The 19,679-nt window shown below is 45.2% G+C and overlaps 1 protein-coding gene across 1 annotated transcript in view; it reads left to right on the top strand.

The window, feature by feature from the left end:
- Positions 1-19,679, top strand: part of NAP1L1 (nucleosome assembly protein 1 like 1) — a 36,023-nt gene that overhangs the window by 3,692 nt on the left and 12,652 nt on the right. The window contains exons 2-3 of the mRNA XM_068273648.1: positions 3,473-3,506; positions 14,697-14,785. Coding sequence (XP_068129749.1) covers positions 3,490-3,506; positions 14,697-14,785 — 106 coding nt within the window. The 5' untranslated portion in view covers positions 3,473-3,489. The remainder of the gene's footprint in view (positions 1-3,472; positions 3,507-14,696; positions 14,786-19,679) is intronic.

A 19,679-nucleotide genomic window follows, 5' to 3' on the forward strand; every position in this document is an offset into this window, starting at 1 on the left:
GAACCTATGCCTTTAGTAATAGATCAAGGAAACAGTCACTATCTCACTGATCTCAAATTTTCCTGGTCAACCACCATCTTGATGTAGCATTGCTACCACTGCTAACTTTGTACTGCTTATGCAGTATAAAGCTTTGTCACCCTAAATTCATTGTATTTTGCTGCTGTGTTCAATCATAGTTAGGGATAAGTACAGTTTTGAGAAATATGAAACTGTCCCAGCTCGTACAGTGGCTCAGTCCATGACAGAGAAGCTTAATTGACTTGTGTCCCTGCCTCTTGTCATAGCTGCTCTACAGCAGCGGTGATGTATGCAAGTTAAGCATGGTACACCTGTATGAGGCAAGTCGTCTGGCAGGGAATGCAGTGCAATCCATTTGGCGATTGTAGGACTAATGTACAGACACGGCACTAGCCTCCAGGCCAGGGGCGCTTTCTTTTGCTATGTGAGATTAGAGTGCCAGTGGAGCTGCGCATGAGGAGCATTACATGACTCAAAGGATGAATGAGAAACTATGCTCTCTGCCCAGTTGATCCACTGTGCTGATTGCTGACCAAAGAGTCGGGGTACAGCTGTACTTGAGCTAGGTTCTCGGCAGAAACTGACATTATTGCCTACCTTGGGCAAGGTTCCTTTAGCCCAATATATATTGGAACAATTTCACAATTTGCAAAACTGGTCTCGCTCATCCTTAATGGATACAATAACCTGTTGGCTGCATAACCCTTTGCCGCTTGGTAGATTTGATGTTTAAAGTCCTGTGCCTACAGTGCCATTCCAAGTCCCTCTGGCCAGCAGCGGCGAGCCCTGCGAATCTGGTCGGCAGCTACTACCCATGCCAGGAACGCCATTAGCAGTGGTTTCACCTAACATGGACTGGCCTGCAGTAGCACAATAAAGTGCGTGGCCAGCTTAGCGGGGGTCACTGCTGCTGGCTAGAGGGACTTAGAAAGGCGTTGTGGGCACAGTAGGACTTCAGGAGGATGCATGAAGCCCCAGGGAAGTTAAACAAATCTTTTTTTTATTTTTGGTTAACTTTATATTTCCTTTAAAGGGGTTCTGGGGGGGGGGGGGGGTCGCCTGAGGGTAAAAAACCCCACTTACCTGGGGCTTCTATTAGCCCACTGTAGCAGTCCTCAGGCGTGGGACATTACTGCAACATGGGGCAGATATTATCCTCATGTCCCCCCCCCCCCCCCCCCCCAGAACCCTTTTAAAATGCATCTTAGACTGGGGGGTGTAAATTTGAAAAAGATACATGCCTGGGGCTTCCTTTAGCCTCCTCCAGGCTGACCACTTCCTTATTTTCCCCCACGCCATCTGGATCCTCTGCGATTTGGCTCCAAAAGTTGGCATGTGGCTGTGCGTGCGTAGTATACCCCCGACTGAAGGAAATAGTGTGTGTGTGTGTACTGAGTCAGCAACCGTTTGTACAAGCAATTGTGGCAAGATTATGTATTAGGCAGGCTTTATCAAACGGAAGCATGACATAGATTTAGCTAGTAAAGATACTTTTGTTGCCCTCCAGAGGTTGTTTTTTGAATGTTAAGTTGGCATTGGAGGAAACAAAAAATACACGTTGCTCGGCTGTAGTGGAGCAGTGACATTGGAGGCAGGGCTGTGGAGTCCGAGTTGGAGTCGGTGCAATTTTGGATACCCGGAGTTGAAGTCAGTGCTTTCATAAACTGAAGAGTTGTAGTCGAAGATTTTTATACCGACTCCACAGCCCTGATTGGAGGGAATGAGCCATGCTGAAGAGCCCTTTTTGGTGGGGTAATGCTGAAAACTGTGTTTAATGATCCATTTTGCCACACTTGTCTTGGCTGGCAGGAAACAAGATGAACCTATGTGGAGTTGATTCTCATCCATTCAAGGAAGTGGGCTCACTCCTGATTCTGTCCCAAGAACACTACTGTGAATAAATAGTATGGAAATGGAGCAATTTCTCACCCCAAAACTGTAGAAATTTGGTGAGCTGTATATATTTTTCATAATGGTAGAGCACCAAGTGACAGAGCAAAAAGAAAAAATAGTGGCTTGGAAAATCATAGGTTTAGAATTCTGGATCTGTGGCCAGGAATCGAAGGCTGGATTACAGGGAATGAAGTTAATGTAGAGTCTTCTTCATTGTTATGGCAATGCATCTGCTGTGATCTACAAAAAACATGCATGGTTGTGTTCTGGGCAGCAATCAGAGCTGTGGAGTTGGAGCAATTTTGGCTACCTGGAGTCAGTCGATGGTTTCATAAACTGAGTCGTTGGAGTCTAAAACAGACACCACGGCCCTGGCTGCAATGGATGTGTGGCTTTTACATTGTATTGGCACCACATCTGGGCAGCTCTGGTGCAGCACATTCACTGTAAACTGGCACTTGAGCTCATTGGTGAACCTGTGGTTAGTTCTCAAGGTGGTTTGACAAGCAAAAGCCAAATTGGTCAACCGTTCTAGGCACTAAAAGAAAGAATGGATCAGGAGGCCGCAATAGCAGCATAGGGGGCGATATACAGGCTGGGAACGCGAACAATCACTCGCGTTCCCATGCTTGTCAGCCGGTGACGGCCAAACTGGAAGTGCTCGCCGGCGGGTCCTGGGCCATCGGAGCGGAGCTGCAAGGGCGCCGATCGTTTACAGGGGGCTGAGGGAAGCCACCCAGGTGAGTGGTTTTTTTTTTTTTTTTTTTTTTTTCCTTTAGGTTCACTTTAAAGGATACCAGAGTCCAACTTCTAATGATTAAAAAAAAATGTGGTGGTGGGATGGTTCAGCCTTCACTTACCGCTTCCTCTGTTCAAATATCTGTCCCTCCATTCTCCCTTTTACAGCACCTGTTTGTGGCTCCTGACCAGCCTTCCACTTTAGATTGTAAGCCTCTGGCAGGGTCCTCCCTTCCCTAGTGTAATCTACAGGATCCTGTGCTCCTGTCCTGACAGCCTGTACTCTTGTTACTGGGCCTACCTAACAGCCCATATTGCATGATCATGTTTTTTGTACCTTGTATGACTTTGTTCTATGTTGTATAACCTTATGTCTGTCATCCTTGTATCATTTGTATATATTTATTGTCCAGCGCTGCATAATATGTTGAAGCTTTATAAATACAATAAAATACTGTGCCTTCTGACATCAGAGGCACGCTCCCGTCTCCACAGCATGAACTGCAGAGGGCTTGGATACCAGCAATAATGGAGCGAGCATGCACCTCTAAGTGATGTCAGAAGGCGCAGTATTTTAATAGTGGACGGCGGGTCGGGAGACACAAATGGGGACTGTAACGGGAGAACACAGGGACAGATCTTTGAACAGAGGGAGCGGTAAGTGAAGGCTGAACGCTCTCCTACCACCTCAACATAAATTTTTTTAATTATTAGATTTTGGGTTCTGGTATCCTTTAAAAAAATTGTTTTTTGTTTAATGTGGGTAATGATTGTATTCTAGTTCCAGTTTTCCTGACTGTTTGAACTAAATGTTTTTTAGGTGTTAAGAAGCTGAAAATGGCCAACATAGACAAGTAAGTGTTAAATGTTTGTTTTTACATTTTTTTTCATACTGGGCCTATTAGTGAACCAGTTTTAATCTGTTTAAAGCGGGACTGGAAAATGTCCTTCTGAATGTGGCATTTGTTTCCAAGGACTGGTTTATAAATGCTCAAAATATACCCTGCTCTAGACTGAACTTTTTGTGCTGATAATGGTTGCTTATTTAATTAGAATTCTAGTGTGTGTGTGTGTGTTTTTGTTGTGTTTTTCCTTTTGTGAATGGGTGGTGTGAATGGATGGTTTTGGCTGTTAGCATTGACTTTAGGAAAATCTGAGGGGTCCGCATAGCGTATGTCTTCAGGAATGATGCAACACTTTTATTGTTCCAGCACACATTGTATGTAAAGACCTCTGACAGTCACTGCTGACAATAGTTTCATCCAGACATGCTTTCAAGTGTATGTAACTCAACTGCAACCGAATGAACTTCCCACTGACCAAATAAAACACAAATGATTATCCCCTAGTGAGACTTGTACGGTTTTAGTACATGCCCAACTCCTTAATCCTGCTAAAGGTCCGTACACACGCCGGACTTTAGGCAACGACGGGTCCGTCATTGCCTCCCGCTGGGTGGGTGTGCCAGCGACAGTCCGGCGTGTGTACGCTCTGTCGTCAGACTGATACGGCTGTTTCTGAGCGATCCGCCCGGCGGATCGCTCAGAAACAGCCGTATCAGTCTGACGACAGAGCGTACACACGCCGGACTGTCGCTGGCACGCCCACCCAGCGGGAGGCAACGACGGACCCGTCGTTGCCTAAAGTCCGGCGTGTGTACGGACCTTTACATTACATTATTGAGCTGCAGGGCATTAAGTCTTTTGGGTGCCTAGCCGCAGCTTTCGTTTTCCCCGGGGTCTTGCTGGTCGTCCGTACGCTTGCCGACGCGTCAGCGGGTCGGCACTTCTGCGTGGGCATCAGAGTGCAAACGTGCCCATGTCGTCAGGCATTCACTGCGCAGGTGCAGTACGTGCCTCGTGATGTATGCGCATAAGTGCCGACGCTTTACAGATGGCTAGCAGGATGCCGGGGAGCACTGGAGCTGTGAGGTGCAACCATGCCAACTTCTAGGGGCTGGAAGAAGCCCCAGGTAAGTAAGATTGGTTTACCTTTTCACCTCTGGAGTACTTAGTTGCGTAATTCTGCCTCAATTTGTATTTTGTTTTTTTTTTTCCCCCATACCTGCTGGTTAATGGCGAGCATAGCATATGTAGCCGCAATTAAATGTGGCCACAATTAAGGCAAGGTTTGCACTTGAGGGGATCGCACACATTTTCCCACGTACAGACCAGATGGGATGACCCAAGTTAATAAACTGGCTTATCTGCATCTAATGTGGTTGCTGCCTGCAGCATATTGCACCTTGCATGCGATTCCTATTGCCGACATTCGGCTGTTGTCAGCTGTGGCCGATGCTCACGTTAAAACATGCATTTCAAACAAAATTCCGCCTAGGAAAACCGCCGCAGTTTTTAATGTATGTAGTGGGCCCTCCAAAGACTCAAAATTCAGGTTAAATGCAGTAGTACATTTGGTTCTGGTGTAAAGCTTTGAAAAAAATAAACTAACTTCAAAAGTGTTCACTTTCTTGTCATGCTTAACCTTTACATTTAATATCCACTGACATAGAAAAGTCATGTCAGTGTTGCAATTTTACTGAATTATCCCAGAAGTGCAAGCATCAAAACAGCCAGGTGGAAGGACACATACTGGTGAAAAGGTTTAGAGGTAATTCTGTGAAACTGCCATTAAACCTTGCACTCCCAGACACCTGGTTGTTTTGCAGTATGTATATCAAATGTTACACTGAATAAATGAAGTGTGAGAAAAAGTGCCTGGATTTGCTCTATGAACTGAATTCATTTTTTTCTTCTGAGGGTTTTCCCCTGTTAAAGGAAACCTGTAATGAATAAAAAAAAAATGTATATACATGGTGCTTCTAACCCCCTGTGCCAGTACTCCATGATCCACTGGTCCCCCACCGTGGCTCAGTTTCACTTTTGCGGACTTGCAAGTCGACTGCTCCTGCACAGCCCTGGCCATGTGCATCCTCATTTTGCGCTCCAGTCAATTTCCTTGTATTGCACCTGCGCAGGGCGCTCCCGTATGAGCACAAATGATGGCCAGGGCCGTGCAGTAGCCAGCAACTTGAGAAAGCAAAACTGAGTTGCCGTGTGGGACCGGAGGATCGTTGAGTAATGGTGTGGGCACAGTGTGGCTGCGGGGGGCTGGCAGAAGCCCTAGGTAAGTGAAACTTTTTTTTTACAGGTTTCCTTTAAATTAAAGCAACATTCCATTCTGAACTGGTGCTTTGTGCTCCCAGTACTCTTGCTTTTTCAGTACTTACGTTTTTCTCTCCTTGCCTTGTTCTTGGACATTGCCTTGGAAACCCTGAATGCAAAGGCTCAAATACAGCCAGTCAAGTAGCACTTATAATAGTGGTGAGTAACAACTGCCTGCGCAAGTGCTATATTTAAGGGCCTGTTAATAAAACGGAGCTATTACAGGTCACCTCTGGTTTTTAAAAATCAGATGTTTCCTTTGTTTGCACTATATATAAAGGGGCAGGCAAAGCTTAGATAAGTAAACATAATTGCCATAAAGTTACAATCTGCTGCTCTAATCATTTAAGTGAAGCCACTATTGACTTCAATGTTGTGATCCACAACTACAGTTAAAGTGGTGATCCACAGGAAAGTGGCAGTCGGTATTTGTTAAAAGGAAAAAAAATACCTTGTCCAAAGTGGTGAGCGTATAAAGTGGTGATTATGGCTTTATAAATTGCAATACTTTGTAACTCCGTATTATTGGTCAAAAGGTGAAACGAGCATACAACTTTTAAAATTGGTGATGACTTATACAGGTGGTGACCAACTTTGGTCTGATTGGCAGAAAAGTGCCACTTTTTTTTTACTAAATTTTGAAATTGCGCTATTCCCAACCCCCACAAGACAGAATTTAGTTTTTGCTGCACTGATTTGAGCAAGAAAGAAAAATATAAAGCCTTACATCAGACAGCTCTAAATAGGATGTGCAATGGGGAGGGATGGTGGGAGGGTGTACTATGTAAGCTAGAAAATCATACAATTTGTTTATATAAACTTGGTCATCAGCCTCTGACCGAAACATAAGTGCAGAGGTCATACACCACTTACCAATATTAATTACTACTGCCACTTTGCTATGTGCAGAACTGTTCTTTGGCTGTATGCTTTAGGGGTTGTTCAGTGTCTTCAAAGTATGTGTTCCGGTTTTGCTTTCAGTGCATTTAAAACATGTTGGCTTGCAGTGTTTAAAGTCAATGGGTACTAGTTTAAAAATAAAAGTCGGATACTCACCTAAGGAGAGGGAAAGCTCGGTCCTAATGAGCGTTCCCTCTCCTCTACCGGTGCCCTCGGTGCTGCGCTGGCTCCTCCGTTCGCGTCCGCCGCCGCAGGGACTTTGGAGGACTTCGGGAACACTCGTGCTTCCGAAGACGGGCCGCTCCATACTGCGCAAGCGCGTCATAGAGGGCGCTCGTGCAAGCGTAGTAAGGAGCGTCCCGTCTTCGGTAGCCCGAGTGCTCCCGAAGGCTTCTGAAAGCTCCCTTCGGCATGCGGAAGTGGCAGTATTTGACCGAACTGGTCGAATACTGCCACGGGGGATCCTGCGCGGGACCGGGCACGGGGAGAGGAGAGGCTCATTAGGACCGAGCCTTCCCTCTCCTTAGGTGAGTATCCGACTTTTTTATTTTTAAATTGGTAAACACTCTAATACAATGGCCTCAAGTCACTAAGCAGTTTAGACTAGTCTACTGATGGTTTTTAGTCTACTGATGGTTTGTGTTTAAATCCGTTGCATTAAGAGGAAATTCACTAATGATTACCAAATGTTTTTGACCTGGTCTAAAATACTTGGTAATTAGGTCGGTAAAGCAGGGGAAATGATCAAAAGATGAATTCACAAACCAGTAGCTATGACTACCATCCTTCTTCTCTGAGCTCTCCTCTGGATACAATTAAACTCCTGCATAATTCAAAAGGTTCCATCCTTTCCTCTAACATACCTCACAGAATTTACTGTCAAATCAGCTGGTCTAATCTCTGTGAGAAAAAGTAGGCGTGGTTACTTGTTTGCCTTTGTGAATTGCAAATTTTGATAATTACCCCAGCTTTACCAGCCTAATTACCAAATGGTGTATACCAGGTTTAAAAACCGGTCTAATGCTGGGCATACACGGCGTGATAGTTCTTAATCGAGCCGCTGATGGCTCGATTAATATCAGACATGTCCGATCAACGCGGCGGATCGATACCGTGCTCAATCCCCGTGGGCGGACAATGCAGAAAACAAAGCGCTAATGAGGAAGCGCCCACGGGGTCGAGCAAGAATCGGCCCGTGCTGACGAGCAGTGATGTGCCGGCATTGAGCTGCTGGCTCGATGCCGGCGCATTATCTCAGTGTATGCCCAGCATAAAACATTACACTAAACCACCAGTAGACTAAAAACCATCAGTAGACTAGTCTAAACTGCTTAGTGAATTGAGGCCAATGAGTGAAAATGGATACGTAAACCTGTGCATGCAGGACTTTTAAGTTGATCTGATTTTAAAAATTTGTTTTGCTGCATTAGTGTAAATGTGCTCTTAAACCATTTTGGCTGGGTACTGGCTCCATCTGTGTGTGAGGTTGCCTGCGAATAGTGTATTAGAGGAACTTGCAAACTCGGTGTGGTTGTTGTGGTGGTTTTTTTTTTTTTTTTTTTTTTTTTTTTTTTTTTTTTCCTCTTTACCAAATTTGATCTAACCATTTTTTAAATATTTTGTAGAATCATGGCTAAGCCACAAAAAACTTCCTTCCTAGCAATTTAAAGAACAATGGATTTCTTTTAAAATTAACTTCCCCATAAGGGAGGTTCATCATAGTGTGCTGATGGAGTGAGAGGAATTACGGGGGACTGTTCCTGTGTTGTCTTGTTAGTATGGTGGTTGCCATCTTCTCTGCACATACCAGTTTTATTCTCTTTGAACACTGGGAGATGTAGTCCATGGATGCAAGTGGAGAGTTGTACTTGTGGCTAAAGACTACATTTCTTGACTTACTGAAGCTGCGGTATGAATGGAGGAGAGAACAACCACCATATAGACAAGTCTTTAGGAGCAGCTCCCCCCCCCCCCCCCCCCTGACAAGCAAACTTTTTTGGACCTCCCTTATGGGGGATAATTAAAGCGAAATTGGCAGCATAATTTAAGTGTTTTCCAGAGGAGTTAGTTTAAGCAAAATCATGGTTTCCTTTGCAGCTTGAAAAATGTCTTTGGGTTGTGAAGGTGTGAATTGTAGAAGGGTGTATATAACAGGGACTTTCACTCTTATATAACTTGTATGCATTATTTGACTGCGTAATCTTCAAAACTATAAAGTGTTTTCTCTAATTGTCGTCCGGGACAACCTGAGATCCGGTCCCGCCCAGGATCTGGGGAAACACACCAACAAGAAGTTTAAAAGCCCCCGCCCACCCTCCATCCTCAGTTCATCTGTGTTTCCGTGACGGAAACACCTAAAGGAAGCAAGCTCCCGTTTGTTATTTTTCTTGTACTCACCAGAGGGTGAGTCTTTTTCCCAGAGGAGGCAGAGGACGGTGGCGAGGCGTACAGGAGGTAACGCTAGCCGCGGACCTCCTCTAAGATACATTTCAGCCAGGTATTTGGTCTCCGTGCGGAGTGTGGCCAGAATACCCTCCCTTCCTCCGTCAGACGCCGGCCCTGCAAGGCGCATCCGGTCTGACAGCCGATCCAGCCAATCCAGAGAGGCGGAAGTAGTCACGCTGCTAGGGGAGGAGGCGGAATTTGGAGAGCCAGGAAGTTGAGTCAGCGTGTTCCTGGCGTCTCCACGAGTGCACCGCTAGCCAGAGAGGATGTCGCAACCTCAGCCGCAGCAGCAGCAGACACAGCAGGAGGCAGATGCGGCGGCCAAATCCTCTTCCCAGGTGCAGCCATCCGGGTCTGGGGTGGTAAGTCCTCCAGTGGAGGATATGTTGTGACTTTACTTATCACCTCAATATGGCATATCTCAGTGGATGTCTTGTCATGTGTTTTTTTTTTTTTCCAGGCAGACTGAGCCCAAAGTTACTGCACCACCTAAATATAAAAGATGTGGTTTATGTAACACAAAAATTGCCCTAGAGACCCCTAGGAATATATGTCAGGCCTGCACTGACGCTATTGTGGTTTCAGAGACTTCTAATATTTTGAAGGGAGTAATGGAATCAGTAAATACATGCAGGAAACTTTGGACAAATTTAAAGAGTTTTGTGCCACCTGCTATGGATCCTCTTCCAGGTCCTTCCAATATTGCTCCCTCTCAACCTTCCATTATTCCTGACATTTTAGGGGTTGAGGAGGAAGAGGAAGATAGAGAGGAGGAGGGGGAGGATTTATCAGAGAATATGTCACAGGAGGAAGGAGAGCAGCCCAGATCAGAGGGAGAGGAAACAGTTAAAACTCCCAGATTTTTATTTTCTCCTGATGAGTCTTCTGAATTGCTTAAAGCTGTGTTTGTTACAGAGCAAATTAAGGAGGCAGTTCCTGAACTTACCCCTCAGGATCAGGTGTATTCAGGTCTGGGTCAGGCCACGGGCAGGGTGTTTCCTATCCATAAAACTCTGCAGGAAATCATTACATCCCAGTGGCAAAATCCAGAGAGACCCTTGTTTATCCCAAAATCGGCAAAAAGTTCCCTTTTTCACAGTCAAATTGATAAATGGACTAAACGTCCTAAATTAGATGCGTACCTATCCAAATATTCCAAGGATTCGGACTTATCCTTTGAGGATGCTGGAGTCCTTAAGGATGTGATGGATAAGAAAGTAGATTCACTTCTCAGGAAAGCATGGGAATCTGCTGCGTTTGGCTTCATCCCAGGTATTTCGGCCACCTGCATTTCCCGTAATCTTAGAATATGGATGGACAATTTGATTGAACAAATTTCTAAAGGAGTTCCACTAAAAAATTATGCAGCCTCTCTTCCAGTAGTTCTTAAGGCGGTAGCCTTTTTAGCCGACGCAGTTACAGAACTTATTCGTGTATCAGCCCGTACGACAGCACTTATTAATTCGGCTAGGAGAGCAGTGTGGTTGAAAACCTGGGAAGGAGACCAGACATCCAAAAACAAATTATGTGCCATTCCATTCGAAGGTAATCTTCTTTTTGGCACAGGTTTAGAGGAAGTACTTTCCCGGTCAGCCGAAAAGGGGAAACCATTCCCAAATAAGAAAAGCTTTAAGGGTAAAAGGCCTTTTGTCCCTAAAAGGCCAGAGCTAACCAAAAACAGGAATGTGCAGAGGAAATGGTCCTTTCAGAAGGGGAGAGGTAGAGGGGGATTCACTCTCGGGAAGACTGATCCCCCCCCCCCCCCCCCCCAAACCAGGTAAATGACTCTCTTCCAGTAGGGGGCAGACTTCTTTATTTTCGGTTAGAATGGGAGAAATTGAATCCCAATCCGTTTGTTTTTCAGATTATAAGTCAGGGTTATCGCCTGCAGTTTTCTGTCAAGCCCCCTCAGAGGAGATTTGTGAATCCAATTCCGAAAAATCTGGCGAAAGCCAGGGGTTTGAAATTGGAAATTCAGAGACTCCTAGAGAAAAGAGTGATTATTCATGTTCCCCAGGAAGAAGTATTCCAGGGATACTACTCCCACGTATTTCTGGTAAAGAAAGCCAACGGGGAGTTCAGGTTTATTTTAAACCTAAAGTCTCTCAATCCATTTCTGACTTACAAGAAATTCAGGATGGAGAGTATATATTCAGTAAGGTCCCTATTGCAAGGCATTTTTTGTCTCAATAGACCTTCAAGACGTCTACCTGCACATTCCGATTTTTGCGGCACATCAAAAATTTTTGAGATTCGCAATCAGAGCTCCCTCCCACATTCGTCACTTTCAATTTCAGGCTCTTCCATTTGGAATAGCGTCAGCTCCGCGAGTATTCACCAAGGTGCTAGCAGAGGTGATGAAGGGATTAAGGCTTCAGGGAATTTCGATTGTCCCTTACCTGGACGATCTTTTGATATTTGCGGAGACAGAGGATCTAGTCAAATCCCACAGGGATATTGTGATCCACACACTGGGTCAGGTGGGCTGGATTGTGAATTACGCCAAGTCGTCTCTAAATCTGACCCAGGAAATTACTTTTCTAGGCTACAGAATAAATTCTTTAGAAAAGATCTTCCTGCTGACAGAAAAGATTGTAAAGATACAGTTAGAGATAAACATTTTGATCAGCCAAGAGACTTCGTCTCTCAGGCAGATTATGAGAGTGTTGGGTCTATTTTCAACAGCAATCCCGGCAGTCACTTGGGCCCAATCGCACGGGAGAGAGCTTCAGTCTCTCCTTCTTTCAAATTGGGACAGATGCAGGGAGTCCTTGGATCTACGAATTCTGATCCCAGACTCAGTCAAAATCGACTTAAGATGGTGGTTGAGCCGACAGAACTTGGAGAGGGGGAGATTCTGGAGGCAAAACGATCTAGTAAAGATTTTTACGGACGCAAGTTCTTGGGGCTGGGGAGCAACGGCATTGGGCAATCATGCCCAAGGAAGTTGGTCCCAGGCTATCAGCAGGAAGTCATCCAACTTCAGAGAGCTTCTGGCAGTTCAGAGAGCTCTTCTGTTTTTTCAGTCCCTAATAGAAGGGAATCGCGTTCAGATCTTTTCGGACAATGTCACGGCAGTGGCGTATCTCTCAAAGGTGGAGGTACGAGATCAAGCGAGCTCATGTCTCTCTGCGCGGAGATTCTCGTATGGATAGAACCTCGGGTTCTATCGCTTTTCGGCAGTCCACATAAGGGGGATCCTCAATGTGGAAGCGGACTTCTTGAGTCGTCAGGAGGTGAATCAATCAGAATGGGAACTTCATCCAGAAGTTTTTCAACTGATAACAGAAAGATTCGGGATCCTGGAGATAGACCTCTTCGCATCCCCAAAGAACGCAAAAGTAGCGAATTTCTTCTTGCTACACAGATGCCAGAAGTCTCTGGGGTTGGATGCACTGTCTCCCATGGAAGTTCAAGCTTTGCTATGCTTTCCCTCCAACTCTGCTTCTTCCTCAGGTACTGGGAAAGCTTCAAAAAGAAAAAGTGAAATTGATTCTAATAGCTCCCCAATGGCCAAAAAGACCATGGTATGCAACAATGTTGAAGATGTCAGTGGAACCTCAATTTCCTCTGCCACTTCGTCCAGATCTTTTTATTCAGGGGCCGCTCTCGCACCCCAAGCCACAATTATTCAATCTGGCAGCCTGGATCCTGAAAGGGTAATTCTTAGGCAAAAAGGTCTTTCAGAGAAAGTGATCGAGACATTGATGAAATGCAGAAAGCCGATAACTCAGAAGATTTACCGTAAGGTTTGGAAAGTTTATCATGGTGTGATGCTCATAACAAGAACCATACGCTATTGAGCTCAGTTCTGGATTTCCTCCAGGACGGGTTTGACATGAAGCTGGCACCAAATACTCTCAAGGTACAGTGTTCAGTTCTATCCATTCTGCTAGACAGGAATTTAGCTCAGGAAGAATTGTTCAGAAATTTCTTTAAAGCTTTACAGAGATCAACTCCGGTGAAGCAAAAGATTTTTCCACAATGGGATTTATCTCTAGTCCTGATTAGTCTTATGAAAAGCCCTTTTGAGCCCATTGAAGATATTGATATTACATTTTTGACGCTTAAAATAACTTTTCTCATTGCAATCACATCAGCTAGGCGCTTAGGTGACTTACAAGCTCTTTCCATTAAAGATCCTTTCCTAATTAACTGTCCTGACAGTATTAGACTCAGGTTAGACCCGGCCTATATGCCAAAAAATGTCTTCAGAGTTCCATAGGTCTCAAGAAATTGTCCTTCCCTCTTTTTGTGCTAAACCTGCGGGGTCCAGAGAGGAGGGGTTCCATTGTTTAGACGTCAGACGTTCCTTACTAACCTATCTTGCCAGATCAAGAGAATTTAGGAAGTCTAGCAACCTGTTGGTTTTATTTGCAGGGAAGAATAGGGGCCAGCAGGCATCCAGACAAACCATCGCAAGATGGATTAGACAGATGATAGCTTTGGCCTATGAGGGTAGTGATTGTCCCTTACCTCCTAACATTAAAGCCCACTCAACCCGATCTTTATCCACATCATGGGCAGAAAGGGCAGGAGCTACCATTCAACAGATTTGTCAAGCGGCAACTTGGTCGAGTGCATCTACTTTCATCAAACACTACAGAGTGGATGTGTTATCTCAGCAGGATCAGTCGTTTGGCAGAAAGGTGCTCCAGGCAGTGGTCCCTCCCTAGGTGAGATGTTTGTCTTGTTAAGACTTCTTGCCTATCTCTCAGGTTGTCCCGGATGACAATTAGAGAAAGAATCCTATTAGACCTACCGGTAATGGAGTTTCTGATTGTCATTCGGGACAAACCTCTATAACCCTTCCCTTCTCCTGTCTCGCACCTTTCTCTGTTAATTTCAGGAGCACAGGGTATTATCCTAATAGTCACCTTTAGGTGTCTAGTTTTTTTCCTTCATCTTGGTGTTTCTAGTCTGTTTACTTTCAGACGCACTGAGGATGGAGGGTGGGCGGGGGCTTTTAAACTTCTTGTTGGTGTGTTTCCCCAGATCCTGGGCGGGACTGGATCTCAGGTTGTCCCAGATGACAATCAAAAACTCCATTACCGGTAGGTCTAATAGGAGTCTTTGGCATGCACAGTGCCACCAGCTGGCCAAACCTCATTTAGTAAACTGAATATTGTTACAGCAGTAACAGTAGTTGGTACATAAATGATGTGCGGTTTTTTTTATTTTGCTAGAATGTCTAGTGTAGTCTGAGCTTTTCACCTTAACACCTGTGACTTTATTTTAAAATTTAAAAAACTTGCATCCGGAGGGGGAAGCCCCTGCATCCTTATGAGGTTTACTACATATATATGCCATTTCAGTATAGATGACCTTTTTTTCATCACAATACTACTTAACCTTTACTTGGTACTTAAGCAAACCTAAAACAATCTAATCTTAACCCTGTCAAACGCAGACTGACACGGACGGAACGCAATGTGACTTCCTTGTGGTAGCTTTGTAAAGTTTGATTATTGTAGGTCCTGAAAAACTCCTACCTTTACAGACCTTACTAAACCTTCATCTCTCTCCCTTAAGCAGCAAAGAGCAGGCAGAACTTGACCAGCAAGATATGGAAGATGTAGAAGAAGTTGAGGAAGAAGAAACTGGAGAAGATGCAAATTGTAAAGGTAATCTGATAGGAAAAATGGTTTTTCTCTGTGTGCTTTAGTTGATGTATTTAAAGTGAATGGGAACCGCATTTAAAAAATAAATTAAATAAATAAAAAAAAAAGACGCAAATACTTAAGGAGAGGGAAAGCTCTGGATCCTATAGAGCCTTCTGTCTCCTCTCTCGGTGCTCCCTATGCTGTGCTGGCTAGCCCCAGGCCCCTCCCCCCGTTTCAATCCCCCGCCGAAAGGTTATTTGGAAGTCTTCGGGAGCCGTGTCCTCCCGAAGACGTGCGGCTCAGTACTGCACACACGTGAGCGTGCTGGCACAGTACAGGGCCGCCCTTCTTCAGGAGCACTCGGGCTCCCTGAAGACTTCTGAAGCCTCCTTCGGCCGGATAAAGCAGTATTTGACTAATTTAGTCAAATGCTGCTACCGGGCGAGCCAGCACCGGAACGAGGGTGTTAATGCGGTTCCCATTCACTTTAAGATGTCTGTAGGAAAGTGACCATAAAGACAGCTTGGTAGTGTTGAGTACAGCAGTTCCTTGGCTGTCTGTCCTGTATTGTGGCCTGCCCCCCCTCTGACCTCATAAATATATACACTATGGCAAACTATGGATTTGCAGGTAAGGCAACCAGGGCGGTACTGTACTTCTGCAACCAGGGCTGTGGAGTCGTTACAAAAATCCCATATAGTGATTCTGCTGCAGCATGCCATCCAGATTTGCACCACAGTGCAATGTGTACAGCAAGCCCTAGGTTAGATGGCATTTTCCTGCCCCTTTTTGTCTGCAGACAAATGCTGCAAAATTTGGCACTAGTGGAAATAGGCACTTATAAAGTCACAGTATCTGACTGTAAAAATGGGGTGACTTCTTTATTTCTGCAGCACAAGTAACTCTTGGTTGGTTTATTTTAATTTTGTGGTCTAAGCATGGCTATTATAGTATACAGGTAGTCCCCGGCTAAAGAACAAGATAGGGACTGTAGATTTGTTAACTTGAATCCGTTAAGTCGGGACGTTTGAAACCGCTTCTTCAAACTTCCCCCACGAAAATGACATCAGCTCGACTGGATCGGGCCGTTCGTATTGGAGAGTCGTGCGTAAGTCGGGCGTCTGTAAACTGGGGACTACCTTGTATACAATTTTTGTATTCATCATTATCTGAGAAATAGAAAAATGTTCTTTTAATTACAACTTAAATTTGAGTCCATGCATTTTTGTACATCTCACTTTAGCTAGGTACCCAAAAATTACTCTCAACTCCACAGCCCTGTCTTGTGGTTTGATTTTAATGTTTGACTGCAGATGTGCTTTAATGTGCCACTGAATAAACGTGAGTTCAAGGCATAACCAGCAACATGTGGTGGACATAAATTAAAATAAACATTTTTTAATGTCTCTAAGTATCAGTTTCTTTCATGCCAACATCTTTGTACCCTGACTTCTGTGCTCTGCCAGATAATGCTACCTCACACTTGCGATATGCATTTCTGTTCTCATTTCAGCAGTGCATATTGGTGTGTAAGCACATCAGAAGTGTATTAACTGGGGTCATATACCCTAGACCGTATTCCTGTGGATCAGTCTTCTAACAAGGTGCTTATGTCTAAGAACCATTCTTTTAAAGGATACCAGAGCAGAATAAAGCTAGGGAAAAGTTGGGAGCAGGCATGTGCAGTCACCTTTCCTGAGGCCCACCACTCCTGTTCTCCTCTGCCCCGCTAACTTACCTAAAAGCCCCCAGGATCCTCTTCCACGTCGCCGGAGTCAGGCTTTTACTGCACAGACTGGGAGCGCGCACTGAGCATGACTTTTAATTGTGACGGTATGCGCAGTGTGCTCCTGGCCATGTGTGCGTGCTGTTGGATGCACGCAGCCTTTTCTGCACAGTAAAGTCCAACTCAGCAACCCGGAAGAAGATCCCTTGGGGGCTTTTGGGTAAGATACAGGGGGCAGAAAAAATGGAGTGGGAAGCAGTGGCCATCAGGACAGGTGACTGTATATGCCTGCTCCCTCCGTTTTTTTTTTTCTAGCTTTTATTCTGCTCTGGTATCCTTTTAAAATGGGAAGCTTTAGTCAGTAGTGGGGTGTGATCTTTCTCGCAAACAGGGTTTCGATAAAGACCAGGGCACTCAATTTTGTCATAACTACTTGCTGTGCCTTCTAGTGACAGTGAATTGGTCATGGAGAGATGCATGGGTGATTTGTGCTTTGATACAAATGCATGACAATGGCCTCAATTCACTAAGCTTATCTCCTGCATTTAATAACGTTTCTAGCAGGGCTGTGGAGTCGGTCCAAAAATCCACCGACTCCGACTCCTCAGTTTAGGATTCCACCGACTCCGACTCCTCTAATTTGCATATTACAATTTTGTTGATTAAAAGTATGTAACATGAAATTCGTCTCTTAACTGCCAACGCTTAGGAATTTTACAAGACAACTGAAGTGAGGATATGTAGACTACTATATTTATTCCCTTTAGACTAAAACTAGTCCTTGGTAAGAGTACTTGTAAAAGGTACAAACCAGAACAAAGAACATCTATCAGGCCCTAGGCAATATGACTGTGGGTACATGTAAGAATGATGTGCAGGTACTCTGCAGGGGAATGAGGAGATTCTTCCTCTATTACACATTCTTCATGCACAATCTGAACAAGGTTTATGGGGGACAGACAACACCTCTGTGTTCAATGTGCACAGCATTCTCAGTGGATTCCCTGCAGCTCTGTGGGGAGTGCATATGTAGAGTATAGTACTACTGTGTAACAAAGTAAACCTGAGACAGATGAAATTAAAGTTTTATACATACCTGGGGCTTCCTCCAGCCGCCTTCAGGATAATCAGTCCCTCATTGTCCTCCTCCACCACCTGGATCTTCTGCTATGAGTCCAGGTACTTGAGCCAGTCAGGCGTAGTGCGCATGCACACACTCCTCCGCCAGGAGCATACTACACCTGTGCAGCACTATTGCGCAGGTGCAGAATGTTCCTGGCTGTGGGAGCGGCATGCGGCCGGATAGCGCTGACTGGCTGAATTACCAGGACTCATAGCAGAAGATCCAGGTGGTGGAGGACAGCGAGGGACTGATTAGCCTGAAGGGGGCTGGAGGAAGCCCCAGGTATGTATAAAACTTAACTTTTCATCCGTCTCAGTTACCCTTTAATTTGTAGTCACCAAACCAAATTTTAATAACCTATCACATTATTTGATTTCATCAGCAAAGGGAGTGCATACAGTTGGAAATAATTCTGCATTGATGCTGATTTATGCATCTCGTTGACCATCTCTATTAGTGACACAGCTACACATCAGGCTTTATTCTTACAGCATAGATGTTGTTTAATATATATGTTACGGCAAGAACCCGAAGTTTGGCCACTTCTAGTTCTGGCCGGCCACAACTTAGTTCATTTAATGCAATTCAGCCGGCGGCAATGTAACCTCCCGCGCCTCTCGCTCTCTCCTATGGGCAGCCGGGCAGGGACACGAGTGTCCCCCCGGAGTCGTTCGTCGCGGCAGGGGAATCCTGCCGTTCTTGCAGAGCGGGTGCTGGCAGAAGCGATGTCTGCAGCCTCCCCGCTCTGCTTTCCTGGTGCGACGAACGACTCCCGGGGACTGCCCATAAGAGGAGGAGAGAGAGGCAGAGAAAAAGCCGGCGGCTTGAATTGTTACATTGCCGCCCGGCTGAATTGCATTAAATGAACTAAGTTGTTCTACGTTTGCCCGCTGCGCTGCGGCCAGAAGATACATTAATGTCAGAGGAATCATTCCATTTCTCACATTGGCTGCAGCACAGCGGTTACTTCGCGCATTGGCCGGCCAGAACCCGAAGTGGCCCGGCCAGAACCCGAAGTGGCCCAACTTCGGGTTCTGGCCGTAACATATATAAGAGATTCCTGTGTACACATCATATACAGTCGCAATCAGATATGTATATCTGACCTTAAAAATACAGGAACTGCTTTATTGAAGCAGCACAAGTAACTAATTTTGATTGGTTTATTTCATTTTTGTGGACTAAGCACAGCTATTACTGTATATATACATTATTTTTAATGACTATTATCTGAGAAATAGAACATTTTATCATATTTTCTATTTTAATTACAGTTACAAATTCATTAGGAGTTGGAGTCGGTGCATTTTTTTCCGACTCCAGGCACCCAAAATTGCAAGACTCCGACTCCACAGCCCTGGTTTCTAGCATTATCACCATGGTGATGAGGCATGTTAGTATTCAGGAAACATTTTACCTCAGTCAAACCTCTTCTGTCTTTAAGTTAACTCTTCAATCCTTAAAGGACTTACGAGGTCAAATTGGTGAAAAAAGTTTAATTACCTGCACAATCTTTTACAGCACGGAGGACGCCCTCTGTGCCGATCCGCCAGGTCCCCCCGCTCATTAGCCACTCACGGCTATGTGGACTGCGCAGCCGCGGCCAGAGAAAGCGGCCATTTTGGGAGAGGCAGGGGTACCCGGGCCGTTGGGCCGGGAGCCAGCCCGGGGGGCTAATGATCGGGGGGACCCGGCGGATCGGCACGGACAGCGTCCTCCGTGCCGTGAAGGATTATGCAGGTAATTAACTTGTTTCACTAATTTGGCCTCGTAAGTCCTTTAAAATAACTCCAGAATTCTGAAGGTAGACAGGCTTATTAACTGCATGTGAAAATGACTACAGAGGAGGTAACTTAAGGAATGAAGAGATAAGATGACTCTCACTCTGTGTTGGCAAGTTTTCTCTTACCTTGTCTCCAGCATGATTTTAAGGTGTGTACACACGCACTACTATAGAGAACGATGGGTCAGTCAGACCCTCCTGCTGGGCGGGCGTTCTCCCGACAGTAGTGCGTGTGTACAGATTGTCTGCAGACTGAGGCTGTTTCTGAACGAACCACTCAGCA

This window comes from Hyperolius riggenbachi, chromosome 3 (assembly GCF_040937935.1).
Source record: "Hyperolius riggenbachi isolate aHypRig1 chromosome 3, aHypRig1.pri, whole genome shotgun sequence".
NCBI lineage: Eukaryota > Metazoa > Chordata > Amphibia > Anura > Hyperoliidae > Hyperolius > Hyperolius riggenbachi.